Source organism: Oncorhynchus tshawytscha, linkage group LG22, assembly GCF_018296145.1.
Source record: "Oncorhynchus tshawytscha isolate Ot180627B linkage group LG22, Otsh_v2.0, whole genome shotgun sequence".
Classification (NCBI taxonomy): domain Eukaryota; kingdom Metazoa; phylum Chordata; class Actinopteri; order Salmoniformes; family Salmonidae; genus Oncorhynchus; species Oncorhynchus tshawytscha.
Window position 1 is genome coordinate 7718546 of NC_056450.1, and position 26118 is coordinate 7744663.

Consider the following 26118-nt stretch of genomic DNA (forward strand, 5'->3'; position numbering starts at 1 on the left):
GCACATGACAGCCCGCTTGGAGTTTGCCAAAAGGCACCTAAAGAACTCTATGACCATGAGAAACAATATTCTATGGTCTGATGAAACCAAGATTGAACTCTTTAGCCTTGATGCCAAGCGTCACATCTTGAGGAAACCTGGCACCATCCCTATGGTGAAGCATGGTCTTGGCAGCATCATACTGTGGGGATGTTTTTCAGAGGCAGGGACAGGGAGACTCATCAGGTTCGAGGGAAAAATGAACGGAGCAAAGTACAGAGAGATCCTTGATGAAAACCTGCTCCAGAGCGCTCAGGACCTCAGACTGGGGAGAAGTTTAACACACAGCCAAGACAATGCAGGAGTGGCTTCGGGACAACCCGCACGAGTATAATTCATCGGCTGATCCCTCCTGATGACCTCCTTAACCCATAGGAAGTCCAACCCTGTTGACTAATTTTAAAGTATGCAAGTCCTCAATGGTAATTTCCAAGCAGAAACGAGTTATTTCCAATTAATGATCTCTATCAATTTCTCTGTTCTCAACACCCCATACACACGGAAGTACCTAGCTAGCACCACTGGAGGGAAGTGAAAGACCACACTTTTGTCTCTTGTTCTTTTTTCAAATAATAAATTGTTTCCATTTGTATTTATTTATAATTTTGACAGACCACATAAGCAATTTGTTTAACAATTTAATTTTAGACATTAAATATCACATTAGTTGCGTCCGAAATGGTACCCTATTCCCGGTACAGTGCACTACTTTTGACCCGTGTCCATTGGGCTCTGTTCAAAAGTTGTGCACTTCATATTGAATCGGGTGCTATTTGAGACATGGGCATGGTTTTGGTAATGTGTTCTTCCTGGGATGTCATATTTGCACAAGCAACTTGACAATCAATAGCCTCTAATCAAAATGTAGATTTCTGACAATATCTGATAGATGGAGCCCAGCATGTGTCTTTTTGAGAGTATCTTCTCAATGTCTGAGGGTGCATCCCAAATGGTACCCTGTTCCCTATATGGACACTTATGGACACTTAACCCTGTGGGCTCTGGTCAAAAGTATTGCACCATGTAGGGAATAGGTTGCCACTCTGAATAAATCCCTCTACAGTTTCAAGACAGCGGTCGTGGAGATGGTATTTACTTTCTTGACATGAATAATGTAACTCTGTTGAGGTAATGGTTGTGTTAACTTAGGCTACAGTACTCTGTGCTGAACATTAATTATACAATGTGAATATTTTTTCCCATTGACAAAAGCAAATTAAATTGTCTTGAAAATTAGAGTGATTTTGATGTGGAGTTAAATTAATCTATGCTTCAAATGTTATATTATATTCTTGGTAGCCCATCCCACTAGGACAACACTGGTTGAATCAACGTTGTTTCCACGTCATTTCAATGAAATTATGTTGAACCAACGTGGAACAGACGTTGAAGTTATGTCTGTGCCCAGTGGCATGTTTGTTTGAAATGTTCGGACCGAACGAAGTTCTCTTTAGGACCCTGGAGACTGCAGTTAATACTTTCAAGCCATGTCACCTGTTACGTTCAAAGGGGAAGCCGCGATGGTGGCGCTCTATGGTGTGTATATATATATATATATATATCATTGGTGGTGTTAGTGTATCCTTTTTGCGCTTGGTAAAAGGCTTTTGAAGTTAATATTTACGTCCATCTAGCGCCTTCGCGTTACTAAATAAAGAGCGTCGCAAAGACACATCAAGGCAGTCTTCAAATTTGTGAACAGTTTCCCAGGTAAGAAGACAACGCATCATAGCGCCTCTTGTATCTTATCAGGAATTGTGTTATTTGTTGTTGCACTAGATAGGGTGAATTTATATTGCAACAATGTAGCCTTTACGTTTTCATATAACTATCTGTAATTTCCTGTGAGGCACTGGATATCAAGATAAATCAATTGAGATACACGATAAAGATCGTGACATGTTATGATTCTATTGTATCCTATCTGTCATACACTAGTTATTTTTGTCATTGTGTAAATCAAAGGGACACCTGTATTTTAACACTTTTTATATTTACTAACTGTAGTCATTTCTAATCGGCCATACTCTCATACTTCCTGATATTTTTGTCACAAACAATTTCCTGTTAAATTGCATCATGTTACACGCTCGAGCTGATCTTCTTAGTTGATGAGGCAACCTTTTTAAAAACGGCCAGTGGTTTCAAGGAATGAGCGTCCTTGGGACGTCCCTACCCTAAGGTCCCAAGGAGCCGCTTTGGCACGGACCGTTTAAAAACTACAACGTTTTCCTTGGAAATTGAATTCATTGGAGTTCAGTTCGGGGTATACATTGCCTTCCATTAATCGGTAGTTAGTTACTTTCAAAATCCTATTTAGTTTAGTAGTGTTACATTGTTGCGGTTTTGATGTTCACTTCGTGTCTCTCTGTAGTTTCTGTCTAGCTCAAGATTGTACTCATACGTCATGTCCTACCATTACTCTTTACGGTCCAAGGACCTTATACAGTGAGCTCCAAAAGTATTGGGGCAGCACTTTTGGATTTTAAATGATACAATGACTATGAGGTTAAAGTGCAGACTGTCAGCTTTAATTTGAGGGTATTTTCATCCGCTTAGAAAGTACATCACTTTTTGTACATTGTCCCCCCATTTTAGGGGATCAAAAGTATTGGGACAAATTCAATTATACAGTATGTGCATTAAAGTAGTAGTAAGTTAAGTATTTGGTCCAATATTCATAGTACGCAATGCCTACATCAAGCTTGTGACTCTAGAAATGTGTTAGCTGCATTTGCTGTTTCTTTGGATTGTTTCAGATTATTTTGTGCCCAATAGAAATGAATGGTAAATAATGTATTTGCCATTTGAGTCACTTAAAAAAAAAATGTAAATAACAATAGAATGTTTCTTAACACTTCTACATTAATGTGGATGCTACCGTGATTACATATAGTCCTTCATTAATCGTGAAATGAGTGAGAAAGTTCAATGCACAAATATCAGTCACTCCACCTGGTAAACCAGTTTTATGGGTGGCCCTCCTATTCTCACTGCATAGTGAAATTATATTTAGCATTGCATTCACTGATAGCCATAAAGGGAATACTTTGAAGTGGAGTATTGTTATGGTACAAATTCCATCCATTATTAGCAAATAGAAATGTTTGTTGATAAACTTTTCAACAAAATATTAAAGGCCTGGTGCAGTCAAATGTTATTTTCCTGTGTTATATAAATAAATAAACAGTGAGGTTAGAATAATATTGTGAAACATGATAATGCCCAAATTAGTGTAAGAGCTGTCTGAAAAGACCGCCTGAAATTTCAGCCTGTTTTGGTGGGATGGAGTTTTGGCCTGCCTGGTTAATAGACCAATAAGAAATAGACTTCCAAACCTTTCTGCCAATAATAGCTAGTTTTCAGTTTTCCCCTACCTGCTCAGACCACTCCCAGGCAGTCCTAGTAAAATTCATGCTTTCAGAAATTGCTCTTTGCTAAGAAGCTATTAAGTTTCTTTTTGACCATTTTAATTGAAAACAATCGCAGTAAGATACTTAGTTGTTACCCAGAAATAATTTTATATTGAGATAAAAATGGCTGCATTGGACTTTTTTTTTTGATGGCATTATTATACATTAATTACATTTTTAATTGAAGGGCAGGTGTTTAATCCAAAGTTCTTCTGAAAACATTTTCCATATCATATGGTAGAACTAGAAAGAGTTGAGGCAGCAAGCCTCTCACCTGCCAGTCTTCCTTTCTACTCATTACCAATGTCTGTTCCCAGTATAGGAACAAGCCAAACAGGTTGTCAACTTAAGATGACATTTGAGTCAAGGAGAGTGCACTGTGTGCCCATTGTTGGGCTCTGGAAGCATGAGAGTGTCTTTGATCAATTATGAAGGAGGTAGGATTTCCTTGAGAGGACTGGCTTAAATTAATGATGACAAACTAAGAGTTTGAGGCCCTAAGCAGTGTTCACCTAAGGGTATCATTTATTGTGATTTGATATCCCTCTTAATAAAGCAGGTCATTGTTAAATAGCCTGAGTCCCAGATCTGTTTTGTGACGTGTGTCCAACTCCATTGAATGACCGTAATGGAGTTCACATGACAGCACAAACTGGGTTGTATTCACAAAGAACTAACTGGACGCGAAAGGGCTGACACGGGGAGGGACCACCTGAATTTAAGAAATAAGAAACACTTGTTTTCGTTTTCTGTTGCGAAATGTTTCGATACATTTTACTTCAATGTGTGCTAATGAGTGGGACACAGATCTGGGACTCAGGCTAGTTGTGGAGCGAAATATGTCCGGTGTGTTTGTTATCAGTCCAGTCATACTCATTCTACTGGTGTTTGTGTCTATGTAAGGTGGCATTCATTAATGTGAATGTGAGTGCTGCTAAGTCAGCCAACAGGGGAAGGCCAACCTGTTGACATGTGCATCCGGGAAGGAGTGGAACAGGTGGGTATATGACGGGTGTGTTCTTGGCTAGAGAAGGTGAATACAGGTGCAATATTCCAAGTTGTTTACCGAGAGGAGTGTTCTGTTTGTTCTTTCACTTTGCTTCCTGTGTGTGTGTGTGTGTGTGTGTGTGTGTGTGTGTGTGTGTGTGTGTGTGTGTGTGAGGCTATTCCTCTGGGGCTCCACCTCTACTCAGGAGAGCGGGAGGGAGATGGAGGGAGAGTAGCTATGACAGCAGAGAACTGTTATGGGAGTGGCTAGGTACACAGGGACTGTACATGCTAGTTTAGAAGAGCTGACTGGATCACATCTTTTGACATTTGGCATGTAGTTATTATAGTCATCTGGTTTTGGGTAGAACTGCATTTTAAAATGTCTCCATAGATTCACCTTTGCATCAGGTAAAGAAAGTATTTGAGTCTGTTTTCTGTTTGTTTTGTTCTATTCCGAAACGGGTTTGAGTCCAGTGTCTATTTAAGACAATTATAGTCTCATACTCCAGCTCTTCACTGCTATTACTATGTAATGCCTCCAGTTAATTTATAACTCCAGTGTTTCCCCTAGGATCCCTTAATCTAAATGACATCACCGGCCAATTCTATATTAAACCCTAAAGTTATTTAGCTAGCATTACGTTACTGTATCTTAACTAACAATTATAACATACCTCTAGTAATAGGGTTGACTACACTTCCAGGATGACATTTTATTTTACCAGGTTAGTCTCACAGCCTATTTTGCAAGAGAGACCTAGCCAAAAAAAAGCAGCATACAGTTTCAAACATTTACAACATAAACCACAAAGCACCGCAGTTTAAAAAAAATCTGTTTACACATTGAAAAGACTAATTGGTTTTGGGAAGTGTGTTTCAACAAGGGTCAAAACATTGATATCCCCTAAATCATTTTCCACCATAGTTTTTACCCTAGCTGATAAGAATCTAAGGAAGGGTAGCCTAGTGGTTAGAGCGTTGGACTAGTAACCGGAAGGTTGCAAGTTCAAACCCCTGAGCTGACAAGGTACAAATCTGTCGTTCTGCCCCTGAACAGGCAGTTAACCCACTGTTCCTAGGCCGTCATTGAAAATAAGAATTTGTTCTTAACTGACTTGCCTAGTTAAATAAAGGTAAAAATAAAATTTAAAAAATGTACAAAAAAATCCTCCGAGGTAACTAGCTAGCTAGCTTGTAATCCTGGAAGTGTAGCTAACCCTAGCAATAGAGAGTTGTGCCGCTGCATAAATTTAATATAGGGGAAACACTGAACTCTCTTTTATCTCACTCTCTCAGCGGTGGCCATTTTGAATTGTGACCCACCATGCGTCTGTTCCTGCGTCGGCGCTTATCCCCCCTGAAGCTGGCCCTGGCTGGGGGAACTCTGTTCATGGTGGTCCTGGTGGTCCTACAGAAGGATGTGGGCTCCGGCTCCAACTCTGCCCAGGACCCCTGGTTTCAGGATCTGGTGGAACGCAAGGATCGGGTGCTAGTGATGGTTCGAGGAGCAGTCAACAACCTAGGCTTCCAGGTACAGCTGTATGGGTCCTTTTGGTGGGTGGGTGGGTTGGGGGGGAGTAGAATAGGGGGAGGGGGGTTAATGAACAGCCTTTATTGTTTTTGTTTGTTATATAATTATACACTGATCAAGAAAATAAATGAATGTAAATAAATGCAAAATTCAACAATTTCAAAGTTACATTTCATATAAGGGAATCAGTGAATTGAAATAAATTCATTAGGCCTTGATCTATGGATCTCACATGACTGGGAATACAGATATGCATCTGTTGGTCTCAGATACCTTCAAAAAAAAATAAGTAAGGGGGGTGGATCAGAAAACCAGTCAGTATCTGGTGTGTAACCACCATTTGCCTCATGCAGCGCGACACATCTCCTTCGCATAGATTTGATCAGGCTGTTTATTGTGGAATGTTGTATCACTCTTCAATGGCTTCGCGAAGTTGGTGGATATTGTCGGGAACTGGAACAAGCTGTCATACACATCGATCCGGAGCATCCCAAACATGCTCAATTAGTGACATGTCTGAGTATGTAAGCCATGGAAGAACTGGACATGTGTAGATTAAAAAAATAAAGAGAAATAAGCTTTTTGTGCATATGGAACATTTCTGGGATCTTTTATTTCAGCTTATGAAACATGGGACCAACACTTTACATGTTCCGTTTATATTTTTGTTAATTATACAAGAAATCTAAATAAAATGATAAAATAAACAATAACCTGGGATTCCAGATCGGAGCTCCCCAGCCCCCTTCAATAGAGGAGCAGCAGGCCACCCCAGACCGCCACTGTCCTCCAGGTCACTACAGTCAGGCAGAGCTGAAGCCGGCCCTGGAGAGGCCCCCACAGGACCCCCAAGGGCCTGGGGCCGATGGGAGGGGCTACGAGAAAAAAAACATGACACCAGAGGAGGAGAAAGAGAAGGAAAAGGGGATGACTGTTAACTGTTTCAACCAGTTCTCCTCCGACAGGATTTCCCTCAGCCGTAGCCTAGGAGACGACACCCGGCCACCAGAGTAAGACTATGTCCCAATTATCTCTCCTTTATCCTACAAGGTGCACTTATTCACTGTTTTTGAAAGGAAATGACGGGTATAATGAACATGGTGGAAGCTACCACTGGCCCATGCCTATACCAATCTAATGCTTTTAGATTTGTGGGAAGTAGTGAATGAGTGCACATTTTTAGGAGAAACAAAATATTATTGGGATGCACCCTAAAGCTTCGGTCTTAACTGTAACCATGGTGATGAAAGGAGGGTTGAGGGATGGGTAGCGCATTATTCTTGGGGGTGGTTTCCTAGTCTTGTTCAAAGATGCATTTTCAATAGACTTGTCCTAGATTAGCAAGATTCTCTATTGTTTACTACTGTATTGCTGCAGATGTTTCTTTTTCTTTATTTAATCAACATTTCAAAACCTTGATAGCCATGAAAAGCACAATCAGTTTGGTTTACCTATGAATATTTGCTAAGGGATGCTCTTTATATATTGTAAGGGTAGGGCATCTATGTAGACACAAACACCCCACATGTGAACTCAAACACAGGGCAGATAATATTGACAGTTTTTCCTTTTTATGACGAACAGTGTCTTGCTCTTCCTTTGCTTTCCAGGTGTGTGGAGCGTAAGTTCCGCCACTGCCCTCCTCTCCCCACCACCAGTGTAATCATAGTGTTCCACAACGAGGCCTGGTCCACCCTGCTGCGTACCGTCTACAGTGTCCTCCACACCTCCCCTGCCGCCCTGCTCACTGAGATCATCATGGTGGACGACGCCAGCACCGCAGGTGAAGAGAAAATAAAATACAGAGAAAATAAATCCTATGGGTTCACTCAAAATGGCCGCCAGTCTACCCATTGTGGCGTCATGGACTTGAATATTTCTATGGGTACCGTGGGCATGATGACTCTAAATAAAGTCAAATCCAACTTTATTTGACACTTTTTTTAAATTTTATTTGACCTTTATTTAACCAGGTAGGCCAGTTGGGCCAGACCTGGCCAAGATAAAGCAAAGCAGTGCGACACAAACAACAGAGTTACACATGGGATAAACAAACGTACAGTCAATAACACAATAGGAAAATCTATCCAGTGTGTGCAAATGTAGTAAGATTAGGGAGGTAAACATGCGCCGAATACAACAAGTGTAGACCTTACCGTGAAATTCTTACTTACAAGCCCTTAACCAACAGTGCAGTTCAAGAAGAGTTGAAAATATTTACCAAATAAACTAAAGTAAAAAATTATAAAAAGTAACACAATACAATAACGAGGCTATATACACGGGGTACCGGTACCTAGTCAGTGTGCGGAGGTACAGGTTAGTTGAGGTAATTTGTACATGTAGGTAGGGGTGAAGTGACTATGCATAGATAATATACAGCGAGTAGCAGCAGTGTACAAAACAAATGGAGGGGGGTAGTCTGTTCAGCAGTCTTATGTTTTGGGGGTAGAAGCTGTTAAGGAGCCTTTTGGTCCTACACTTGGCTCTCCGGTACCGCTTGCCGTGCGGTAGCAGAGAAAACAGTCTATGACTTGGGTGACTGGAGTCTCTGACAATTTTATGGGCTTTCCTCTGACTCCGCCTATTATATAGGTCCTGGATGGCAGGAAGCTTGGCCCCAGTGATGTACTGGACCTTACACACTACCTTCTGTAGCGCCTTACAGTCAGATGCCTAGCAGTTGCAATACCAGGCAGTGACGCAACCCAGTCTAGGTAATGGAGCCTGATACTAACCATGGGCTAAGGGAAAAGCAAAGGGGAACTGTACATTACGGCACACCAACAGCGAAACGTTTTGTCAGTCATTCTGAAACTAAGGGTACTGTTGAAATAAACAAGAAATTGCATTGGCCTCGCTTCACTAATCAAGACTAAAAGAGGATGTGCTTTGACACCTAGTTCAATATCTACTTCTGGGCCTTGGAACCTCCTGGCCATATAGTTTGGTTTAATCTCTCGCTGTGTTCTAACAATCGCCTGTATACTAGCTAAATGTATTATCACATGGTGTTAAAAAAATATGCTGTGGAAGACGTGTGATGTCTGTTGTGGCCAGTGAATTGCATACAGTGTGTGTTATTAATACTAAACTGAAACTTGTGACACAATTTCAGACCTCTACGGTCTTGTCTGTTCTAAATATAACTGGATGTGTGTGTGTGTGTGTGTGTGTGTGTGTGTGTGGGGGGGTGTTATTTAACATTTATTTAACTAGGCAAGTCATTTAAGAACAAATTCTTATTTATAATGATGGCCTGGCAAAAGGCCTCCTGTTGGGATGGGGGCTGGGATTGAAAATGTAAAACAAAAATATATATAAATATAGGACAAAACACTCATCACAACAAGCGAGAGAACACAACACTGCATAAAGAGAGACCTAAGGTGACAACATAGCAAGGCAGCAACACATGACAACACAGCATGGTAGCAACACAACATAACAACATGGTAGCAGCACAAAACATGTTACAAACATTATTGGGCACAGACAACAGCACAAAGGGCAAGAAGGTAGAGACAACAATACATCACGCAACGCAGCCACAACTGTCAGTTAGAGTGTCCATGATTGAGTCTTTGAATGCAGATATTGAGATAAAACTGTCCAGTTTGAGTGTCTGTTGCAGGTCGTTCCAGTCGCTAGCTGCAGCGATATAAAAAGACGAGCGACCCAGGGATGTGTGTGCTTTGGGGACCTTTAACAGAATATTCCTTACCTGCCGATCTATAAATTATGTGACATTTGTTTTAGAGATGTTCAGAACAAGGTTAAGGGTAGAGAAAGCTTGTTGGACACTAAGAAAGATTTATTGTAGAGCAGTTAACACAAAATCTGGGGAGGGGCCAGCTGAGTATAAGACTATATTATCTGCATATAAATGGATGAGAGCTTCCTACTGCCTGAGCTATGTTGTTGATGTAAATTGAGAAGACCGTGGGGCCTAGGATTGAGTCTTGGGGTACTCCCTTGGTGACAGGCAGTGGCTGAGATGGCAGATTGTCTGACTTTATACACTGCACTCCTTGAGAGAGGTAGTTAGCAAACCAGGCCAAAGACCCCACAGAGACACCAATACTCCTTAGCCGGCCCACAAGAATAGAATAGTCTACCATATCTAAAGCTTTGGCCAAGTCAATAAAAATAGCAGCACAACATTGCTTAGAATCAAGGGCAATGGTGACATCATTGAGGACCTTTAAGGTTGCAGTGACACATCCATAACCTGAGCGGAAACCAGATTGCATACCAGAGAGAATACTATAGTTACCGTCCTGTACCATCACGTTTAGAAAGCAATGTATTATGTAGAACAGATATGACTGTCTGGCAGTATTGAGAATTGTGTCAGTTCTATTCATTACATTCCTATGTACATGTCACTGAACACACCCCTGCTTTCTGTTAGTCAGTTACCTAGCGATGCTGGTCTTGACCTCCTGTCATTAACCGCTCCACCCTCACCTGATGAAAATAATGTTGTATTATCTGAAGAGCCAGCCACATTCCTAACTAAACATGAAGTTTCGTGTTTGTGTTTAATTGATGTCTAGTTTTTACATAGTTCACCCAAATTACAAAATTACATATATTGGTTTCATTACCCTGTAATCAGTCTATGACTGTAATCAATGCTTTGTTGTGGTTTACCTGACCACTGTTTCAAATGTTGTTTAGAATTTGTGACACAATCCAATGCAAGTCAATGGTACCCATATTAGCATTTCCTCTCTTAATGTCCAAATCATCCTTAGGTTTAAGAGAATGGATTGTATAACTGAATTAAGTTACTTATAGGTTTGTACATGAAGAACAAAAATGCTACCATTGACTTGCATTAGATTGTGCCACAAATACAAACAATTTTGATTTGAAAGAGTGGCCAGGTGAACAAAACCAAAAGCAAGGATCATACATTGTCCATAGACTGCTTATAGGGTTAGGAAACCAATGTAATTTAGGTGAACTATCCCTTTAAGCGATTCCCTCCGATGCTCCAGCTCACCTTAAGAAAAGAATGTCATAACAGGTATGTGTTTTCTCCTTTCTACCAGAACACCTGGGGACTCGGCTGGATGAGTATGTGAAGCAGCTAAAGATAGTGAAGGTGGTGAGACAGCAGGAGAGGAAGGGCCTGATCACTGCCAGGCTCCTGGGGGCCCGGGGAGCCCTGGGAGAGATACTCACCTTCCTGGATGCTCACTGTGAGTAGCTAGCCCACGATGGATGAATAAATGAGTGCCTGATAACAGCCAAGCTCCTAGGGGCCAGGAGGACACAGAGAAATATACTCACTTTCCTGAATTCTCACTTTCAGTAACTAGCCCACAAGGGATGGATGGATTCATTCATTAATACTCAGGGGCCCAGGGAGAGACCTAACTTTCTGGGTGCACAATGTGACTAGCTAGCCAACTAGGAAAAAATGTATGGTGGCCTATGGCACAGATGTATGCCAGAGTCTATATGGATTTGAATACAGCCCTCTGCCCTTTGACTCGACCTTCTCCATCTCCTACTGTACCTTTACTGTAGTTTCTGTTCAAAAGCACAAACAATATGATAGGAGATGGATTGATGCACGGTGACTAGCTAGCTCACAAGGCCAGAGCAACACAACTAACTCCTTGTTGATCCCCTCATCCCTTTTTGCTATCCCACAAGGAAGGATAGGTGGAGTGGGTAAAATGTTTCCCAAGTGATCAATCCAATTACAACCATTGTGTTACAACTTTATTTGCATAAATGTTTAGAACAGATTTAGTACCTGCGGTTCTTTTTTCAAGCAGTGAACAGTTGAAACCTGCTCTTCGGGTTTCCCTGCTAGAACTAGATGTATAACCACATTCCACTCACGTAAGCTTAGAGATATGCAATGTAGTGGAGTGACGAAGGGCTATACGTACAGACGAAAGGCAATAGATACTAATGTCCTGGAGATAAAGGCTTTGCAGTGATGTATAAAACGTATACAAAAACATACACAAATACTGTGAATTCCCAGGGTCATCCCGACAAGGGCGTTTGCATAATGTGATGTTGTCAGACAATTGTGAACACAGATTACATATCATTGACAGAATGCTCAGGACTCATCCTGGGGGTCTGTTGAGGCCAGGAGGATGCAGAGTTACACAATGTTCACATAGAAAACTATTGTGTAGAATAGACACGATTTTCTGTTGTGTAGAACTGGGAGTGGTGTCAGCTCCGCAATGTTTGCCAACTGAACTCCGCAATGTTTGCCAACTAAGCTCAATTCATTGTATCTCAATCTGTAATGATTCACAATGTTTGCCAACTGCCAACAATCCGACAACTTGTACTTTGAAAACTTTTTACACCTGCTGAACTCTACCCTCCTCTCCTGTCCCCAGGTGAGTGTTTCCATGGCTGGCTGGAGCCCCTGCTGGCTCGTATCGTGGAGGAGCCAACAGCCGTGGTCAGCCCAGAGATCACTACCATCAACCTGAATGACTTTACCTTCAACAAGCCTGTAGCCACCGCTAAGGCCCGCAACAGAGGGAACTTTGACTGGAGCCTCAGCTTTGGCTGGGAAGGCATCCCCGAGCATGAGAGCAACAGACGCAAAGACGAGACTTACCCCGTCAAGTAAGGGCTAAGGACCCACCTAACATGTTTCATAGAGTACATTGCCTTCCGACAGCTAGTGGAGAGGTCCTTCGGGTAGAGTATGTGTAGTGAATATAATGCTGTGATTGCTGAAGTTGTTTGCAATATATTCCAAATTTTTTTCATCTTACAATTCAGCATATGTTATATTTCTGCACTTGAAATATGTATCAGATCACTACTCGGCAATCAGACTATGTATATTCCATAATGTTGCATTGGACATCTAGTATCTGTTACTCACCTCTGCATGTCTGTTCATTCAGAACTCCAACGTTTGCCGGTGGTCTCTTCTCCATCTCCAAGAAGTACTTTGAACACATCGGAACGTACGATGACAAGATGGAGATCTGGGGGGGTGAGAATGTGGAGATGTCCTTTAGGGTTAGTTTCCCCTCTTTCCTCTAACAATGTTATTATAAAGGAATATCTATCAAATACTAAAGCTAGTCTAAAACAGAGCCATATATAGAGAGTTTGCTGATTATGGTTTCTCTCAAAGACATTCAGTTGATTATTACCTCAATTCAATTGGTTGAATGGTGTCATGTGACCTCGATGTTGTATATGGCTCTGGGCCTGTATCTACAAAGCATCTCAGAAAAGGTCTTAGGAATCTTGTTAACCTGTTTTTGTGAGCATGTGTATCTGTAGGAGGATTTTCCTGGTGAACAAAAACAACCACAGCCGTAGGTAAAGTTAATCCAAATCTGGTTTATTACAAGTTGCGACAAGGAGACCCCACTCAGCACAGAAGCGGAGCAAATGTCTATCTGGCCTCTTGGAGACAGGCCCTATATATCCTAATCAGACAGCACCAAATGTCCTGTAAACACCAGCCCAAAATGCTTGTAGGAAGTCAAAGCAACTTTGTCTAACTTTGTCAGCTGCTACAGAATCACACTGTTCACAGAATGACATCAATACAATTCAACAGTGAATAATCGGTGTCCTTGTGCCTCCATTGACAAAGCAGGTCACTAAGTTAGCCAGCTAACCTCAATAAACCTTCTCCTAGGTGTGGCAGTGTGGCGGCCAGCTGGAGATCATTCCGTGTTCCGTGGTGGGTCACGTGTTCCGTACCAAGTCACCCCACACCTTCCCTAAAGGTACTGAGGTCATCACAAGGAACCAGGTACGACTCGCAGAGGTCTGGATGGATGACTACAAACACATCTACTACCGACGCAACAGTAACGCTGCCAAGATGGCCAAGGAGGTAGGCTTATGTTCTCAATCAACTCAAAGTTTCATATACTGTACTGTTAGATATAGTGCTGTGCATTAAACATCTACAACCGACGCAACCAGAACACTGCTAAAATGTAACAAGTGGTGAGAGAACAGGGTTAAGCCTATGGCATGTTTTCGTTCACTCCAAGTTCCATAATAATTGTAGATAATCTTGTGTTGCCAGACTTGGTAATCTCACATTCGTTCGACACAGAAGGAAAGGCTGAATGAAGGCTAACTGTTAGACAACACACTACTGTGCAAAATGTGTCGGCCTGCGCATACTGCAATCTGTTTATTATAAGATATTATTATTTATCTGGAATAGGCTAAACTACAATAAATATGTTCTTATGAGTGCCTATATACTGTAGGCAGCAACACTTGTGCCACGCTGATCCCTAACACAGGGCCCCCCACATGGGTGCGTGCTCAGCCCCCTCCGTTGCCATGCATGTCTCCAACTCAATCATCAAGTTTACTGACAACAACGGTGGTAGGCCTGATTACCAACAATGATGAGACCGCCTACTGGGAGGAAGTGATAGCCCTGACGGAGTGGCACCAGGAAAATAACCTCTCCCTTAACAAAACGCTGATTGTGGACTACAGGTGACAGCAGAGAGAGCACGCCCCCATCCACATTGACGGGGTCGCAGTGGAGAGGATCAAAAGCTTGAATTTCCTCGGCGTGCACATCACTGACTACCTGAAATGGTCCCTTCACACAGACAGCGTGGTGAAGAAGAAGTAACAGCACCTCTTCAACCTCAGGAGGCTGAAGAAATTTGGCTTGGCCCCTAAGACCCTCACAAACTTCTACAGATGCACCATTGAGAGCATCCTGTTGGGCTGTATCACCGCCTGGTACAGCAATTGCACCGTCCGCAAACGTAGGGCTCTCCAGAGGGTGGTGTGGTCAGCCTAACGCATCACTGGACATCTACAGCACCCGCTGTCACAGGAAGGACGAGAAGATCATCAAGCACCCGAGCCAATGCCTGTTCACCCCGCCACCATCTAGAAGGCAGAGACAGTACAGCTGCATCAAAGCCGGAACCGAGAGACGGCTTCAATCTCCAGGCCATCAAACTGTTAAACAGTCACCACTAGCCTTAGTCACTGTTCTAGCCTGCTACCACCTGGTACTCTACCCTGCACCGTAGAGACTACTGCCCTATGTACATAGTCATTGAACGCTGGTCACTTTTAATCATGTTTAAATAACGTTTTACCCACTTTGTATGTATATACTGTATTCTTGTCATGGCTCATTCTATGTAACTACTGTTATGCACACCTTTTTCTATTCATATACTGTCCATAATGTCTTTACACACCATTATATGTATATCCATTACATTACAACAAAAATATAAACACAACCTGCAACAATTTCTAAGATTTTACTGAGTTACAATTCTTATAAGGAAATCAGTCATGGATTTCTATGGATTTCACATGACTGGGAATACAGATATGCATCTGTTGGTCACAGATACCTTTTTAAAAAATGGGCCTCATAATGGGCATCCGGATCTCGTCACAGTATCTCTGTGTATTCAAATTACCATGGATAAAATGCAATTGTGTTCATTGTCCGTAGCTTATGCCTGCCCATACCATAACCCTCCCCCACCACCATGGGGCACTCTGTTCACCACTTCTTCATCAGCAAACCGCTCGCCCACACGACCCCATGCACGTGGTCTGCGGTTGTAAAACCAGTTGGACGTGCTGCCAAATTCTCTAAAACAACGTTGGAGGTGGCTTATGGTAGAGAAATGAACATTCAATGCTCTGGCAACAGCTCTGGTGGACATTACTGCAGTCAGCATGCCAACTGCATACTCACTCAAAACTTCAGACATCTGTGGCATTGTTTTTTGTGTGTTTTTTTTTCTAGACATTATTGCACTGTTGGAGCTAGAAACACATCTGCAAATCTATGTATAGGACCAATACTTTTTGATTTGACATGACTACCGTTATATGGGGTTAAAGTAACTGTCCAGTCTTTCCAGATTTCTATGAAATATGACCTTTAATTACCTATAATATGAATTAAATAATAGTTTTCCTTCCAAAAAATGGTAATTTAAGTATGTTGAAAAGCAGCTTTTCTGTGTTGGAATAGTGTGGATGTACCCCAACAACAGAATGGTGTAGGTGTATACCGGTCATTAAATATTCACGCAAGTAAACCGCCGATTGGCCAGCTCATCCTCCTCAGGATTATGACATCATACTCTGAGGAAATAGCAATACTTTTTTTAATGGTCTGTTTGAGATACAAATTTGATGTGGGGGTTTTTAAAGTGTTTTTTTAATTATTATTATTTCTTTATTTTTTTTAATATATATTTCTCAAATATATATGCGTTGGCCACAAATACGAGTATCGGACGAGTCAACAACATTATTTGGGTATGAGTTAGAGAAATGTCCGATTTTCACTGGACAGTTACTTTAAAGTTAACTATCAGTGCACAGGATTGAGCAAGTCACTTGTTCCTGTCTCACTCCTTTCCACTACTCTGTGTGTGTTGCAGAAAGGATTTGGTGACATCTCGGAGCGTGTGAATCTGAGGGAGAGGCTGCAGTGTAAGAACTTCACCTGGTATCTGAATACTATTTACCCCGAGGTGTTCGTGCCAGACCTCACCCCTACCAAGTTCGGAGCGGTACGTTTTGTTCCATTCAGGTGTACAAACTATCAGACCTGGTTACAAGTACTATTTTAAGTATTTTGAAATTCTTTAGCTGTGCATGATTGAGCTTGCCTGTTGCCATGAAAATAATAGAAATGTCTCAAAAGTGCAAATCCTGCTCACTAAATGCAGGGTTTAGCCAGGCAGGCCAAAACAAATGCTACAAGTATTTGAGGTAACACTTTTTTGTGTGTTGGATAGTCCATCTATAGATGCTCTATAAGTAACATTTCAAATAAATATCTACTAACCCTAAACTTGACCCTAACACGGACCCAACCTGTTATTCTAAACCTAACCGTAACCTTAGCAAGCTGTTGCTTATCGACAGATTGATAGTATGACCATCTGTAGAGCATCTACATAAAGTGTGACTAGGAAAGTACTGTACATGATGGCGATGCATAAGTGTTCATTGTTAAATGTGTGTGCGTGCAGATTAAGAACTCTGGTGCTCAGAGCTGTCTGGATGTGGGAGAGAAAAATGAAGGAGGGAAGCCACTGATCATGTACACGTGCCACAATATGGGGGGTAACCAGGTACTGTACATTCACTCACACTGTCAGAGGAGGCTGTTGGGAGGATATGTAGGAGGACTGTCTCATTTGTAATGGCATGGAATAAATGGAACGGTATCAAACTTATGGAAAACGCATGTTTGACTTACAATGGGCTGCACTCCTATAGCTCCTCTCACCAGCCTCCGCTGTACTCTATGGTTGTGTGGAGGGATATTCTGATATTGATACGCATTCAACAACAGTATGTTCAGTCAATTTTTGGAATTCCATATTCAGGTTTATAGGCAAAGATTTTGTTTAGCCTTTATTTAAATCACATTGAGATTGACATCTATTTTTCAAGTGAACCCCGACGATCTTCAATAATAAGTCCTCAGCACCATATGAAAGTGATGTTTGATTACATATGCTTATCTCTCCTGCTGTTTCCCCAGTACTTTGAGTACACGTCTCATAAGGAACTGCGTCACAACATAGGGAAGCAACTGTGTCTACAGGCCAACACCCAGCCAGACCAGGTTAAGATTGAGCTCTGTACACTAAAAGGAATAGGGACTAGCGTGGCCCCACAACAGGAGTGGCTCTTTACAGAGGTAAGGAAGCATCACCTGGACAAGCATGCACGCACGCATATGCAGTGCATTCAGAAAGTATTCAGACCCCTTCACTTTTTCCACATTTTGTTACGTTACAGCCTTATTAAATTGTTTTTTCCCCCCTCATCATCAATACCCATAATGACAAAGGAAAAACTGTTTTTTAGTATTTTTTGCAAATGTATTAAAATAAAAATCTAATTTACATAATTATTCAGACCCTTTTCACTCTGATGTTTTTCTTACGATGTACCCAATGATTAATGAAAACTTGCTATGTCCTCATTGTGGTTTTACAGATGTGTTTAATATGTCTTATTTACACACTTTATTCAAATATTTATGAAAAGCATATTGTTATATTTGGTAGCACTTATTTGTTTTTCCTTCGCCTCCAACCACTTTCGATGTGTGGAATGGATGTGGGTGGGGCTAGGTCTACATAAGGGTGCAAAAATTTTAAACTCAAGATCTGACGAAGGCCATGAAGCCGATACGTAAGCTTATTAAAGATCAGTGATACTATCAAGAGCAGTGTGAGGTTTTTCCTTCATCTTGTTCAACTGTTGCCATGCACCTGCAAAAAAAGATTGCTCAGATGTGCAAGTGCCTTTTGAATTCTGAAGGATGACCAATGGAAACAGGATTCACCTGAGCTCAATTTCGAGTTTCATAGCAAATGGTCTGAATACTTTAGTAAACAAGGTATTTTATTTCTAGAAAACCTGTTTTCACTTTGTCATTAATGGACATTGTGTGTAGATTATGATTTTTTTCCCCAATTTATTCCATTTTAGAATAAGGCTGTAACGTAACAAAATGTGGAAAAAGGGAAGGGGTCTGAATACTTTCCGAAGGCACTGTATATCACACACGCATACACATTTCTAGATCTGCTGGGAGACATTTTTTAGACTCCTCGTTCTTGAAGAGTGCCTTTGTAAAGCATTGTGTGACTGATGAAATAAACGCAATGAAGTACATTTAATCTGTTTAGGTAACTATCTGTTAACGATCTTTCACAACGCACAAGAGAAGTTATTGCTCTAGATCTAATCTGTCCACAGCAGACCCAGTGTTATCCCACTGCAGTACAGGGTTTTTTTAACCCTCTGCCCTCTCTAGGAGAATCTCCTCAAGAACCCACCAAGTGGAAAGTGCTTACTCCTGAAAGGGGGCCAGATAGTGATGGATGACTGTAAAGCAGCTGACCTCAACCAGCACTGGGCATTCAGTTGACCCCTAACCTTCAACCCCTGACCTTAAGCAGAACTGAAGCTTTCACTAGACGTTGACCCACCCGCCCCCCGCCAGCCCATCCACCCATAGATGCTATTAACAAACGTATAGACCCTACCAATCTACCTATAGACTCTGGGTCAAGCAGGCAGTACTAGCACCAGTACTAGCTGAACCTGACAGGACATGAGTCATACTGCACTGGAGACCATTGATGACCTAAGTGGAGTGGACATGTTGAATATAGAGTGCTGACTGTGCTATGGCAGTGCACACCTAAGTGAAGGATCTCAGGATAACCACTTTTAACTATATATTTATGATAATAGAGACTCATGAATGAAGGTTTCTTCTCGTGGAGTGTGTGGACAGTGGACTCTGCAGCCTGAGTTGTGTTCAGTAGGGAGAAAAAGTTTTGGAATGGAGTGAAACGGGGAGAACTTAGGCCTACTACCCGAACCTATCCAGAAAGAGCACATATCTTAGTTTTCTGTTGCAAAACGTTTTGCCACTGTGTGCCCTACTGGACACGACCCTGGAGTGGCAGGAAGGAGGTCTCTTCCAGACAACTAGGACCTCAACCTAGAAGTGTGTTCTCTTTTTTTCAATCATAGTTTTGCTTGTCTTAACTTATCTTGTCAGGTAATGAATGTAGATATAGTGAATGTTGTTTCTGTGACAATACTGCCAAAGGGAAAGGTGTCCATTTTTTAAAAATAAAGTTTTATCTGTATACAGTTGGATTATTTGTCATACGAGTGAAATGACTGGTCCCGTGTGTCTCAGTTGGTAGAGCATGGCTCTTGCAACACCAGGGTTGTGGGTTTTATTCCCACAGGGGACCAGTAGAAAAATGTAAGTACTCACTACTTACTATAAGTCGCTCTGGAGAGCATCTGCTAAATGACAAAAATAGCTTTTACTTTTAAAAGAGATATTCTCAGATAATGAAAACCATTACTATAAACATATGATAGAAATGGAATTAGTACGTTTTGATATTTTTATTTTTATTAACATCATGCACTCAAAAAAGGGTCAATGCAGGAAGTCCTGGTAGCCATTTGATTTAGTATTTGGCCGTCTTATGGCTTGGGAGTGGAAGCTGTTCAGGTTCCAGACTTGGTGCGCAGACTTGGTGCGCTTGCCGTGCGATAGCAGAGAGAACGGTCTGTGGCTGGAGTCTTTGACATTTTTGGGGGTCTTCCTCTTGACACCGCCTGGTATGTATTATGTGCGGTCGTGCACACTCCTACGGTATCCACAGCGGTGACGCTAGTGCTGCTTGATATTGGTCCAACTTTATTACTCTGGAGGTAAGACCTTGGTTCATATCGGAAGCTAGATGCTGATAAGAAACTGTCGGCGTCCCAAATGGCCCCCTATTCCCTACATAGTGAAGATCTTCCTACAATAATAAACATTCCTCCGTGTGACTGAGTGAGCTGTTGAATAGGCTAGTCAATGAATATCTTGGTCACAATTTGTTTTGCGCAATATTAATGTTTATGCAAGGAGTGGTTTGGTACTCTTAAGGTCGTTCCTTTAGATAATTAATGAGAACTTAGTACAAATTAGACTAAGACTAATCTTGAGAAAGTTCAACAAAAGCCTTGGATTAATTTCTGTAATTGTAAACTCACACGTTAGACCGCAACTCCAACTAAGCTTGAAAAAAGGAAGTTGAAGACCGAATAGGCCTATGTATTTCTGGGATGAAATGAAAAGGGCCGGCAGGTAGCCTACTTGTTAGAGTGTTGGACTAGTAACCGAAAGGTTGCAAGATCGAATCCCCGAGCTGACAAGGTAAAAATCTGTCATTCCGCCGCTGAACATGGCAGTTAACCCACTGTTCCCAGGCCGTCATTGAAAATAACAATTTGTTCTTAACTAACTTGCCTAGATAAATAAAAAATATAAAAAACAGGCCTGTTGAAATGTGGAGATGTAGCTAATGTGTTGGGAGTTGACTTTCATGCCAAGTCTGAACTGTATGGAAACCACGTCCATAAGGAAATGTGTTGAGTGACAAAGTCAGACATTCTTTCTTTGCAATAATGGGTGGCAGCATTACCTCACTTTGCAATGTCTGCTGTGCAGTGATGACAGAATTGCACTCCTTTGTGAGCGAATGGGATAACACAAGAAATGAGTGAGACGGCAATGAAAAAGAGGGTAAGTTCACACACAAAGTAGACATACTGAAATGTCTTCCTTTTGCTAATTGTTTGATGGAACCAAGCTTGACATGCAGAGACAACACAAGAGAGAGAGATGAGTGGTGTTCCTGAGTGTCTCACCCTTTCTGAGGTATTTGGACGGCTGAGATGAGAGCTCTCCCATCCATCTGACTCCCACATCTTCATCATCCTGGGAGCCTCAGTGAGTAATGTTGAAGTTAGAATGGTCCCAGATCTGTGCTCTTCCCAATAATATTGGCGTGACAGAGTTGGTATGACATTACAAATAGACTGCCACTCAGGTGAAGTAGTAGTGTTTATGTTGAACCTTTTTCCTGTGATACAGTTTAAGTCAGAAGTTTATATACACTTTGGTTGGAGTCATTAAAATTCGTTTTTCAACCACTTCACACATTTCTTGTTAACAAACTATAGTTTTGGCAAGTCAATTAGGACATCTACTTTGTGCATGACTCAAGTCATTTTTCCAGCAATTTTTTACAGACCAGATTATTTCACTTATAATTCACTGTATCACAATTCCAGTGGGTCAGAAGTTTACATACACTAAGTTGAGTGTGCCTTTAAACAGCTTCTGTCTCCTAGAGATGAACGTACTTTGGTGCGAAAAGTGCACATCAATCCCAGAACAACAGCAAAGGACCTTGTGAAGATGCTGGATGAAACAGGTACAAAGTATCTATATCCACAGTAAAAATAGTCCTATGTCGACATAACCTGAAAGGCCACAAAGCAAGGAAAAATAGAACTGTTTGGCCATAATGACCATTGTTATGTTTGGAGGAAAAAGGGGGAGGCTTGCAAGCCGAAGAACACCATCCCAACCGTTAAGCACGGGGGTGGCAGCATCATGTTGTGGAGGTGCTTTGCTGCAGGAGGGACTGGAGCACTTCACAAAATAGATGGCATCATGAGGAGGACAATTATGTGGATATATTGAAGCAACATATCAAGACATCAGTCAGGAAGTTAAATGAGCCCAAGCATACTTCCAAAGTTGTGGCAAAATGGCTTAAGGACAACAAAGTCAAGGTATTGGGAGTGGCCATCACAAAGCCCTGACCTCAATCCTATAGGGAATTTGTGGGCAGAACTGAAAAAGTACAACTGCAATGCTGTAAGTCTTCTTGACTGTCGTCAATGTTGTGTCTAAATGACCCACATATCCACTACTCACAACATGGCCCACGTTGACTAGGTCAATTTATAGTTTTACTCCAGTAGGTAGGTAATGCGTTGGTTGGATATTGGACTTGGCTCACGTGACAGACTCAGTGTCATGTACATGCTTTTCACTGCACCAATAGGAGACAGAAAATATGAGGAGTACTTTCAAACATAACATTATAAGCACATTTTTGTCTGAACTTCTATCCATTCAGGGAGATCATGCCAAGAAGAATATTTATCCTACACTATGGTGGGTGAGATGTTTTTGTGTTGTCTGATGTTTTCTGTTAGTTATTAGCAAACTGCTTCTCTACGTCCCTAGTCTCTGAAACATCATTCTAATTTATGACTGCCCCTAAATGCTGGTCAAGGTTTGTCATCTCAACCTACTGGGCACATATTGGTTAAATTAGCGTTGTTTCAACGTAATTCGTCAACATATTGTGATGTGGAACCGGTAACACTTTACTTGACACCCAGCATCATAACACGAAAGCGAACTTCTTGGCAGAGGAAAAAAAAGGTTTTGACACTCCTTATGTAGGTGTCATAACCAGCCATAAAATAACTCAATACACTGTATATCACAACAAGTGAAACTGTATGGGTCATGACAGTGTTATGACCACAACTTGTTTCATCACAAAACCAGAGAGCAACCTCTGTCTGGTGAAGTCCACAAAGGATATTACATGTAACAAACCTACAGTTACATAACCTTCAGCGTGGTCAATCAAATTAACTTCAACATTTCAACATCATCAAATCATCTATGCTTAGTCTTATATAGTGACAACTAAAAGACACGAAAAATAATTTTGTCCAATCAAAGTAAGCTAAATATGATGTGGCTGTCAATGTCTCTGATTTCTGTGTGTGGTGCGAGTTCGTGCGAGTAGACGAAACATGTTGACTCAACCTACTTGTAGAGAAACACCAATGCCGCCATCCTCTCTTTTATGTTGACAAAACGGTCTATCACTCTGTCATACAGTACACACTTTTATTTTATGTTGTCTTAGGCTAGTGAGCAAGCATAGGTAGCCTAACTTTCATTCATAGGCAATTTTAGCTAGTTAACATTGGCCTTCTATTTCTAGCTACATATTTAACTTCCACCCTCTCAGGCCCGGGGCACCATGTATAAATTCATGGTTGGATCAGAATCGGCGTTATAATTATTGGCCAATACGGCGAATTAAGTAAAACCAGAAGTCCAAATCTCCATCCATGGCTAATTTAGGAAATGGACCGTTTTAGCTAGCTAGCCACTGGAGGACAACACAACGAGATGCAACAATTCAAGTTGTTTCTGTCAATGACGTATGCTCTCAATCTGAGTTGATAGGAGTGACGCCAAATAAATACTGTTAAAAAATTAGCACTGACAAAGGCACCTGGAATGGCTGGCTTTCCCATAGAATTCTATTCAGAATTTTTTTACAAAATAGCCCCCCTATTTACAGAAATGACAATACATGTCACTCAATTCAATACTTTCTAGTTCCATGTGTCAAACAGATATGTCAATTATATTAAAACCAGGAATGTCTGAAGAGTCCCCTGCCGATTATAGACCCATAAATGTAATAAATTGTGACTAAATAATAACAATGCTTATAAGCAATATAATGACAAGTCTTACCAGACTTGATGCAAATCAATCAAACAAATAAATGGAAGCACAAAACAAGACGCGTAGTACCAGTCAAAAGTTTAGACACACCAGAAAAGTGTTAAACAAATCGAAATATATATTTATATTTGAGATTCTTCAAAGTAGCCACCATTCTCTCACCAACTTGACTTGGTATTCTCTTCCAAAAGTCTTGAAGGAGTTCCCACATATGCTGAGCACTTGTTGGCTGCTTTTCTTTCACTCTGCAGGTCCAACTCATCCCATACCATCTCACTTGGGTTGAGGTCGGGTGATTGTGGAGGCCAGGCCATCTGATGCAGCACTCCATCACTCTCCTTCTTGGTCAAATAGCCCTTAATTAAACAGCCTGGTGTTGTGTTTTGGGTCATTGTCCTGTTGAAAAACAAATGATAGTCCCACTAAGCGCAAACCAGATGGGATGGTGTATTGCTGCAGAATGCTGTGGTAGCCATGCTGTCGTTCTGCCCCTGAACAGGCAGTTAACCCACTGTTCCTAGGCCGTCATTGAAAATAAGAATTTGTTCTTAACTGATCTTGCCTAGTTAAATAAAGGTAAAATAAATTAAATAAATGTGCCTTGAATTCTAAATAAATCACTGACAGTGTCACCAGCAAAGCACCATCACACCTCCTTCTCCCTGCTTCACGGTGGGAACCACACATGCAGAGATCATCCTTTCACCTACTCTGCGTCCCACAAACAAACCGCAGTTGGAACCAAAAATCTAAAATTTGACCAAAGGACAGATTTCCACATGTCCAATGCCCATGTTTCTTTGCCCAAGTGAAACTCTTCTTCCATGAAGGCCTGATTCACACAGTCTCCTCTGAACAGTTGATGTTGAGATGTGTCTGTTACTTGAACTCTGTGAAACATTTATTTGGGCTGCAATTTCTGAGGCTGGTAACTATAATGAACTTATCCAGTACAGCAGAGGTAACTCTGGGTCGTCCTTTCCTGTGGTGGTCCTCATGAGAGCCAGTTTCATCATAGCACTTGATAGGTTTTGCGACTACATTTGAAGAAACTTTCAAAGCTCATGAAATTCTCTGGATTGACTGACTTTCATGTCTTAAAGTAATGATGGACTGTAATTTCTCTTTGCTTATTTGAGCTGTTCTTTCCATAATATGGACTCTGTCATTTACCAAATAGGGTTATCTTCTGTATACCACCCCTACCTTGTCACAACACAACTGATTGGCTCAAACGCATTAATTAACTTTTAACAAGGCACACCTGTTAATTGAAAGGCATTCCAGGTGACTAACTCGTGAAGCTGGTTGAGAGAAACCCTGCCCAATATAAAATACATTTATATTTTTTTTATACTCTTATGGTTACTATAAATGGACAACTATATATACCTAGGTGTCTGGTTAGACTGTATACTCTCCTTCCAGACTCATATCAAACATCTCCTATCGAAAATCAAATCTAGAGTCGGCTTTCTATTCCGCAACAAAGCCTCCTTCACTCACGCCGCCAAACTTACCCTAGTAAAACTGACTATCCTACCGATCCTCGACTTCGGTGATGTCATCTACAAAATAGCTTCCAACACTCTACTCAGCAAACTGGATGCAGTTTATCACAGTGCCATCCGTTTTGTCACTAAAGCACCTTATACCACCCACCACTGCGACCTGTATGCCCTAGTTGGCTGGCCCTCGCTACATATCCGTCGCCAGACCCACTGGCTCCAGGTCATCTACAAGTCCATGCTAGGTAAAGCTCCGCCTTATCTCAGTTCACTGGTCACGATGGCAACACCCACCCGTAGCACGCGCTCCAGCAGGTGTATCTCACTGATCATCCCTAAAGCCAACACCTCATTTGGCCGCCTTTCGTTCCAGTTCTCTGCTGCCTGTGACTGGAATTGCAAAAATCGCTGAAGTTGGAGACTTTTATCTCCCTCACCAACTTCAAACATCTGCTATCTGAGCAGCTAACCGATCGCTGCAGCTGTACATAGTCTATCGGTAAATAGCCCACCCATTTTTACCAACCTCATCCCCATACTGTTTTTATTTATTTACTTTTCTGCTCTTTTGCACACCAATATCTCTACCTGTACATGACCATCTGATAATTTATCACTCCAGTGTTAATCTGCAAAATTGTAATTATTTGCCTACCTCCTCATGCCTTTTGCACACAATGTATATAGACT

The 26118-nt window shown here is 41.5% G+C and overlaps 1 protein-coding gene across 2 annotated transcripts; it reads left to right on the forward strand.

Moving 5' to 3' along the window:
* Positions 1-1533: 1533 nt before the first annotated feature.
* galnt6 (UDP-N-acetyl-alpha-D-galactosamine:polypeptide N-acetylgalactosaminyltransferase 6 (GalNAc-T6)) lies at positions 1534-19656 on the forward strand. 2 transcript variants are annotated; one of them, XM_042303634.1, is made up of 13 exons: positions 1534-1749; positions 4356-4449; positions 5739-5973; positions 6700-6983; positions 7584-7756; positions 11034-11183; positions 12357-12591; positions 12879-12996; positions 13631-13831; positions 16398-16529; positions 16995-17096; positions 17513-17671; positions 18800-19656. In XM_042303634.1, the coding sequence occupies exons 3-13, from the start codon at positions 5767-5769 to the stop codon at positions 18911-18913; spliced, it is 1875 nt and encodes a 624-aa protein (XP_042159568.1). In that variant the 5' UTR covers positions 1534-1749; positions 4356-4449; positions 5739-5766; the 3' UTR covers positions 18914-19656. The 2 variants fall into 2 exon arrangements, with proteins under 2 accessions (XP_042159568.1, XP_042159567.1); XM_042303633.1 differs by lacking the exon at positions 4356-4449.
* The last annotated feature ends 6462 nt before the right edge of the window (positions 19657-26118 follow it).

Bases quoted from the DNA above. Each gene is read 5' to 3' on its own strand.
- galnt6 (XM_042303634.1), top strand. From the start codon at position 5,767: ATGCGTCTGTTCCTGCGTCGGCGCTTATCCCCCCTGAAGCTGGCCCTG. The intron at 12,997-13,630 runs GTTAGTTTCCCC...ACCTTCTCCTAG, and splicing joins ATGTGGAGATGTCCTTTAGG to GTGTGGCAGTGTGGCGGCCA. The intron at 13,832-16,397 runs GTAGGCTTATGT...TGTGTGTTGCAG, and splicing joins CTGCCAAGATGGCCAAGGAG to AAAGGATTTGGTGACATCTC.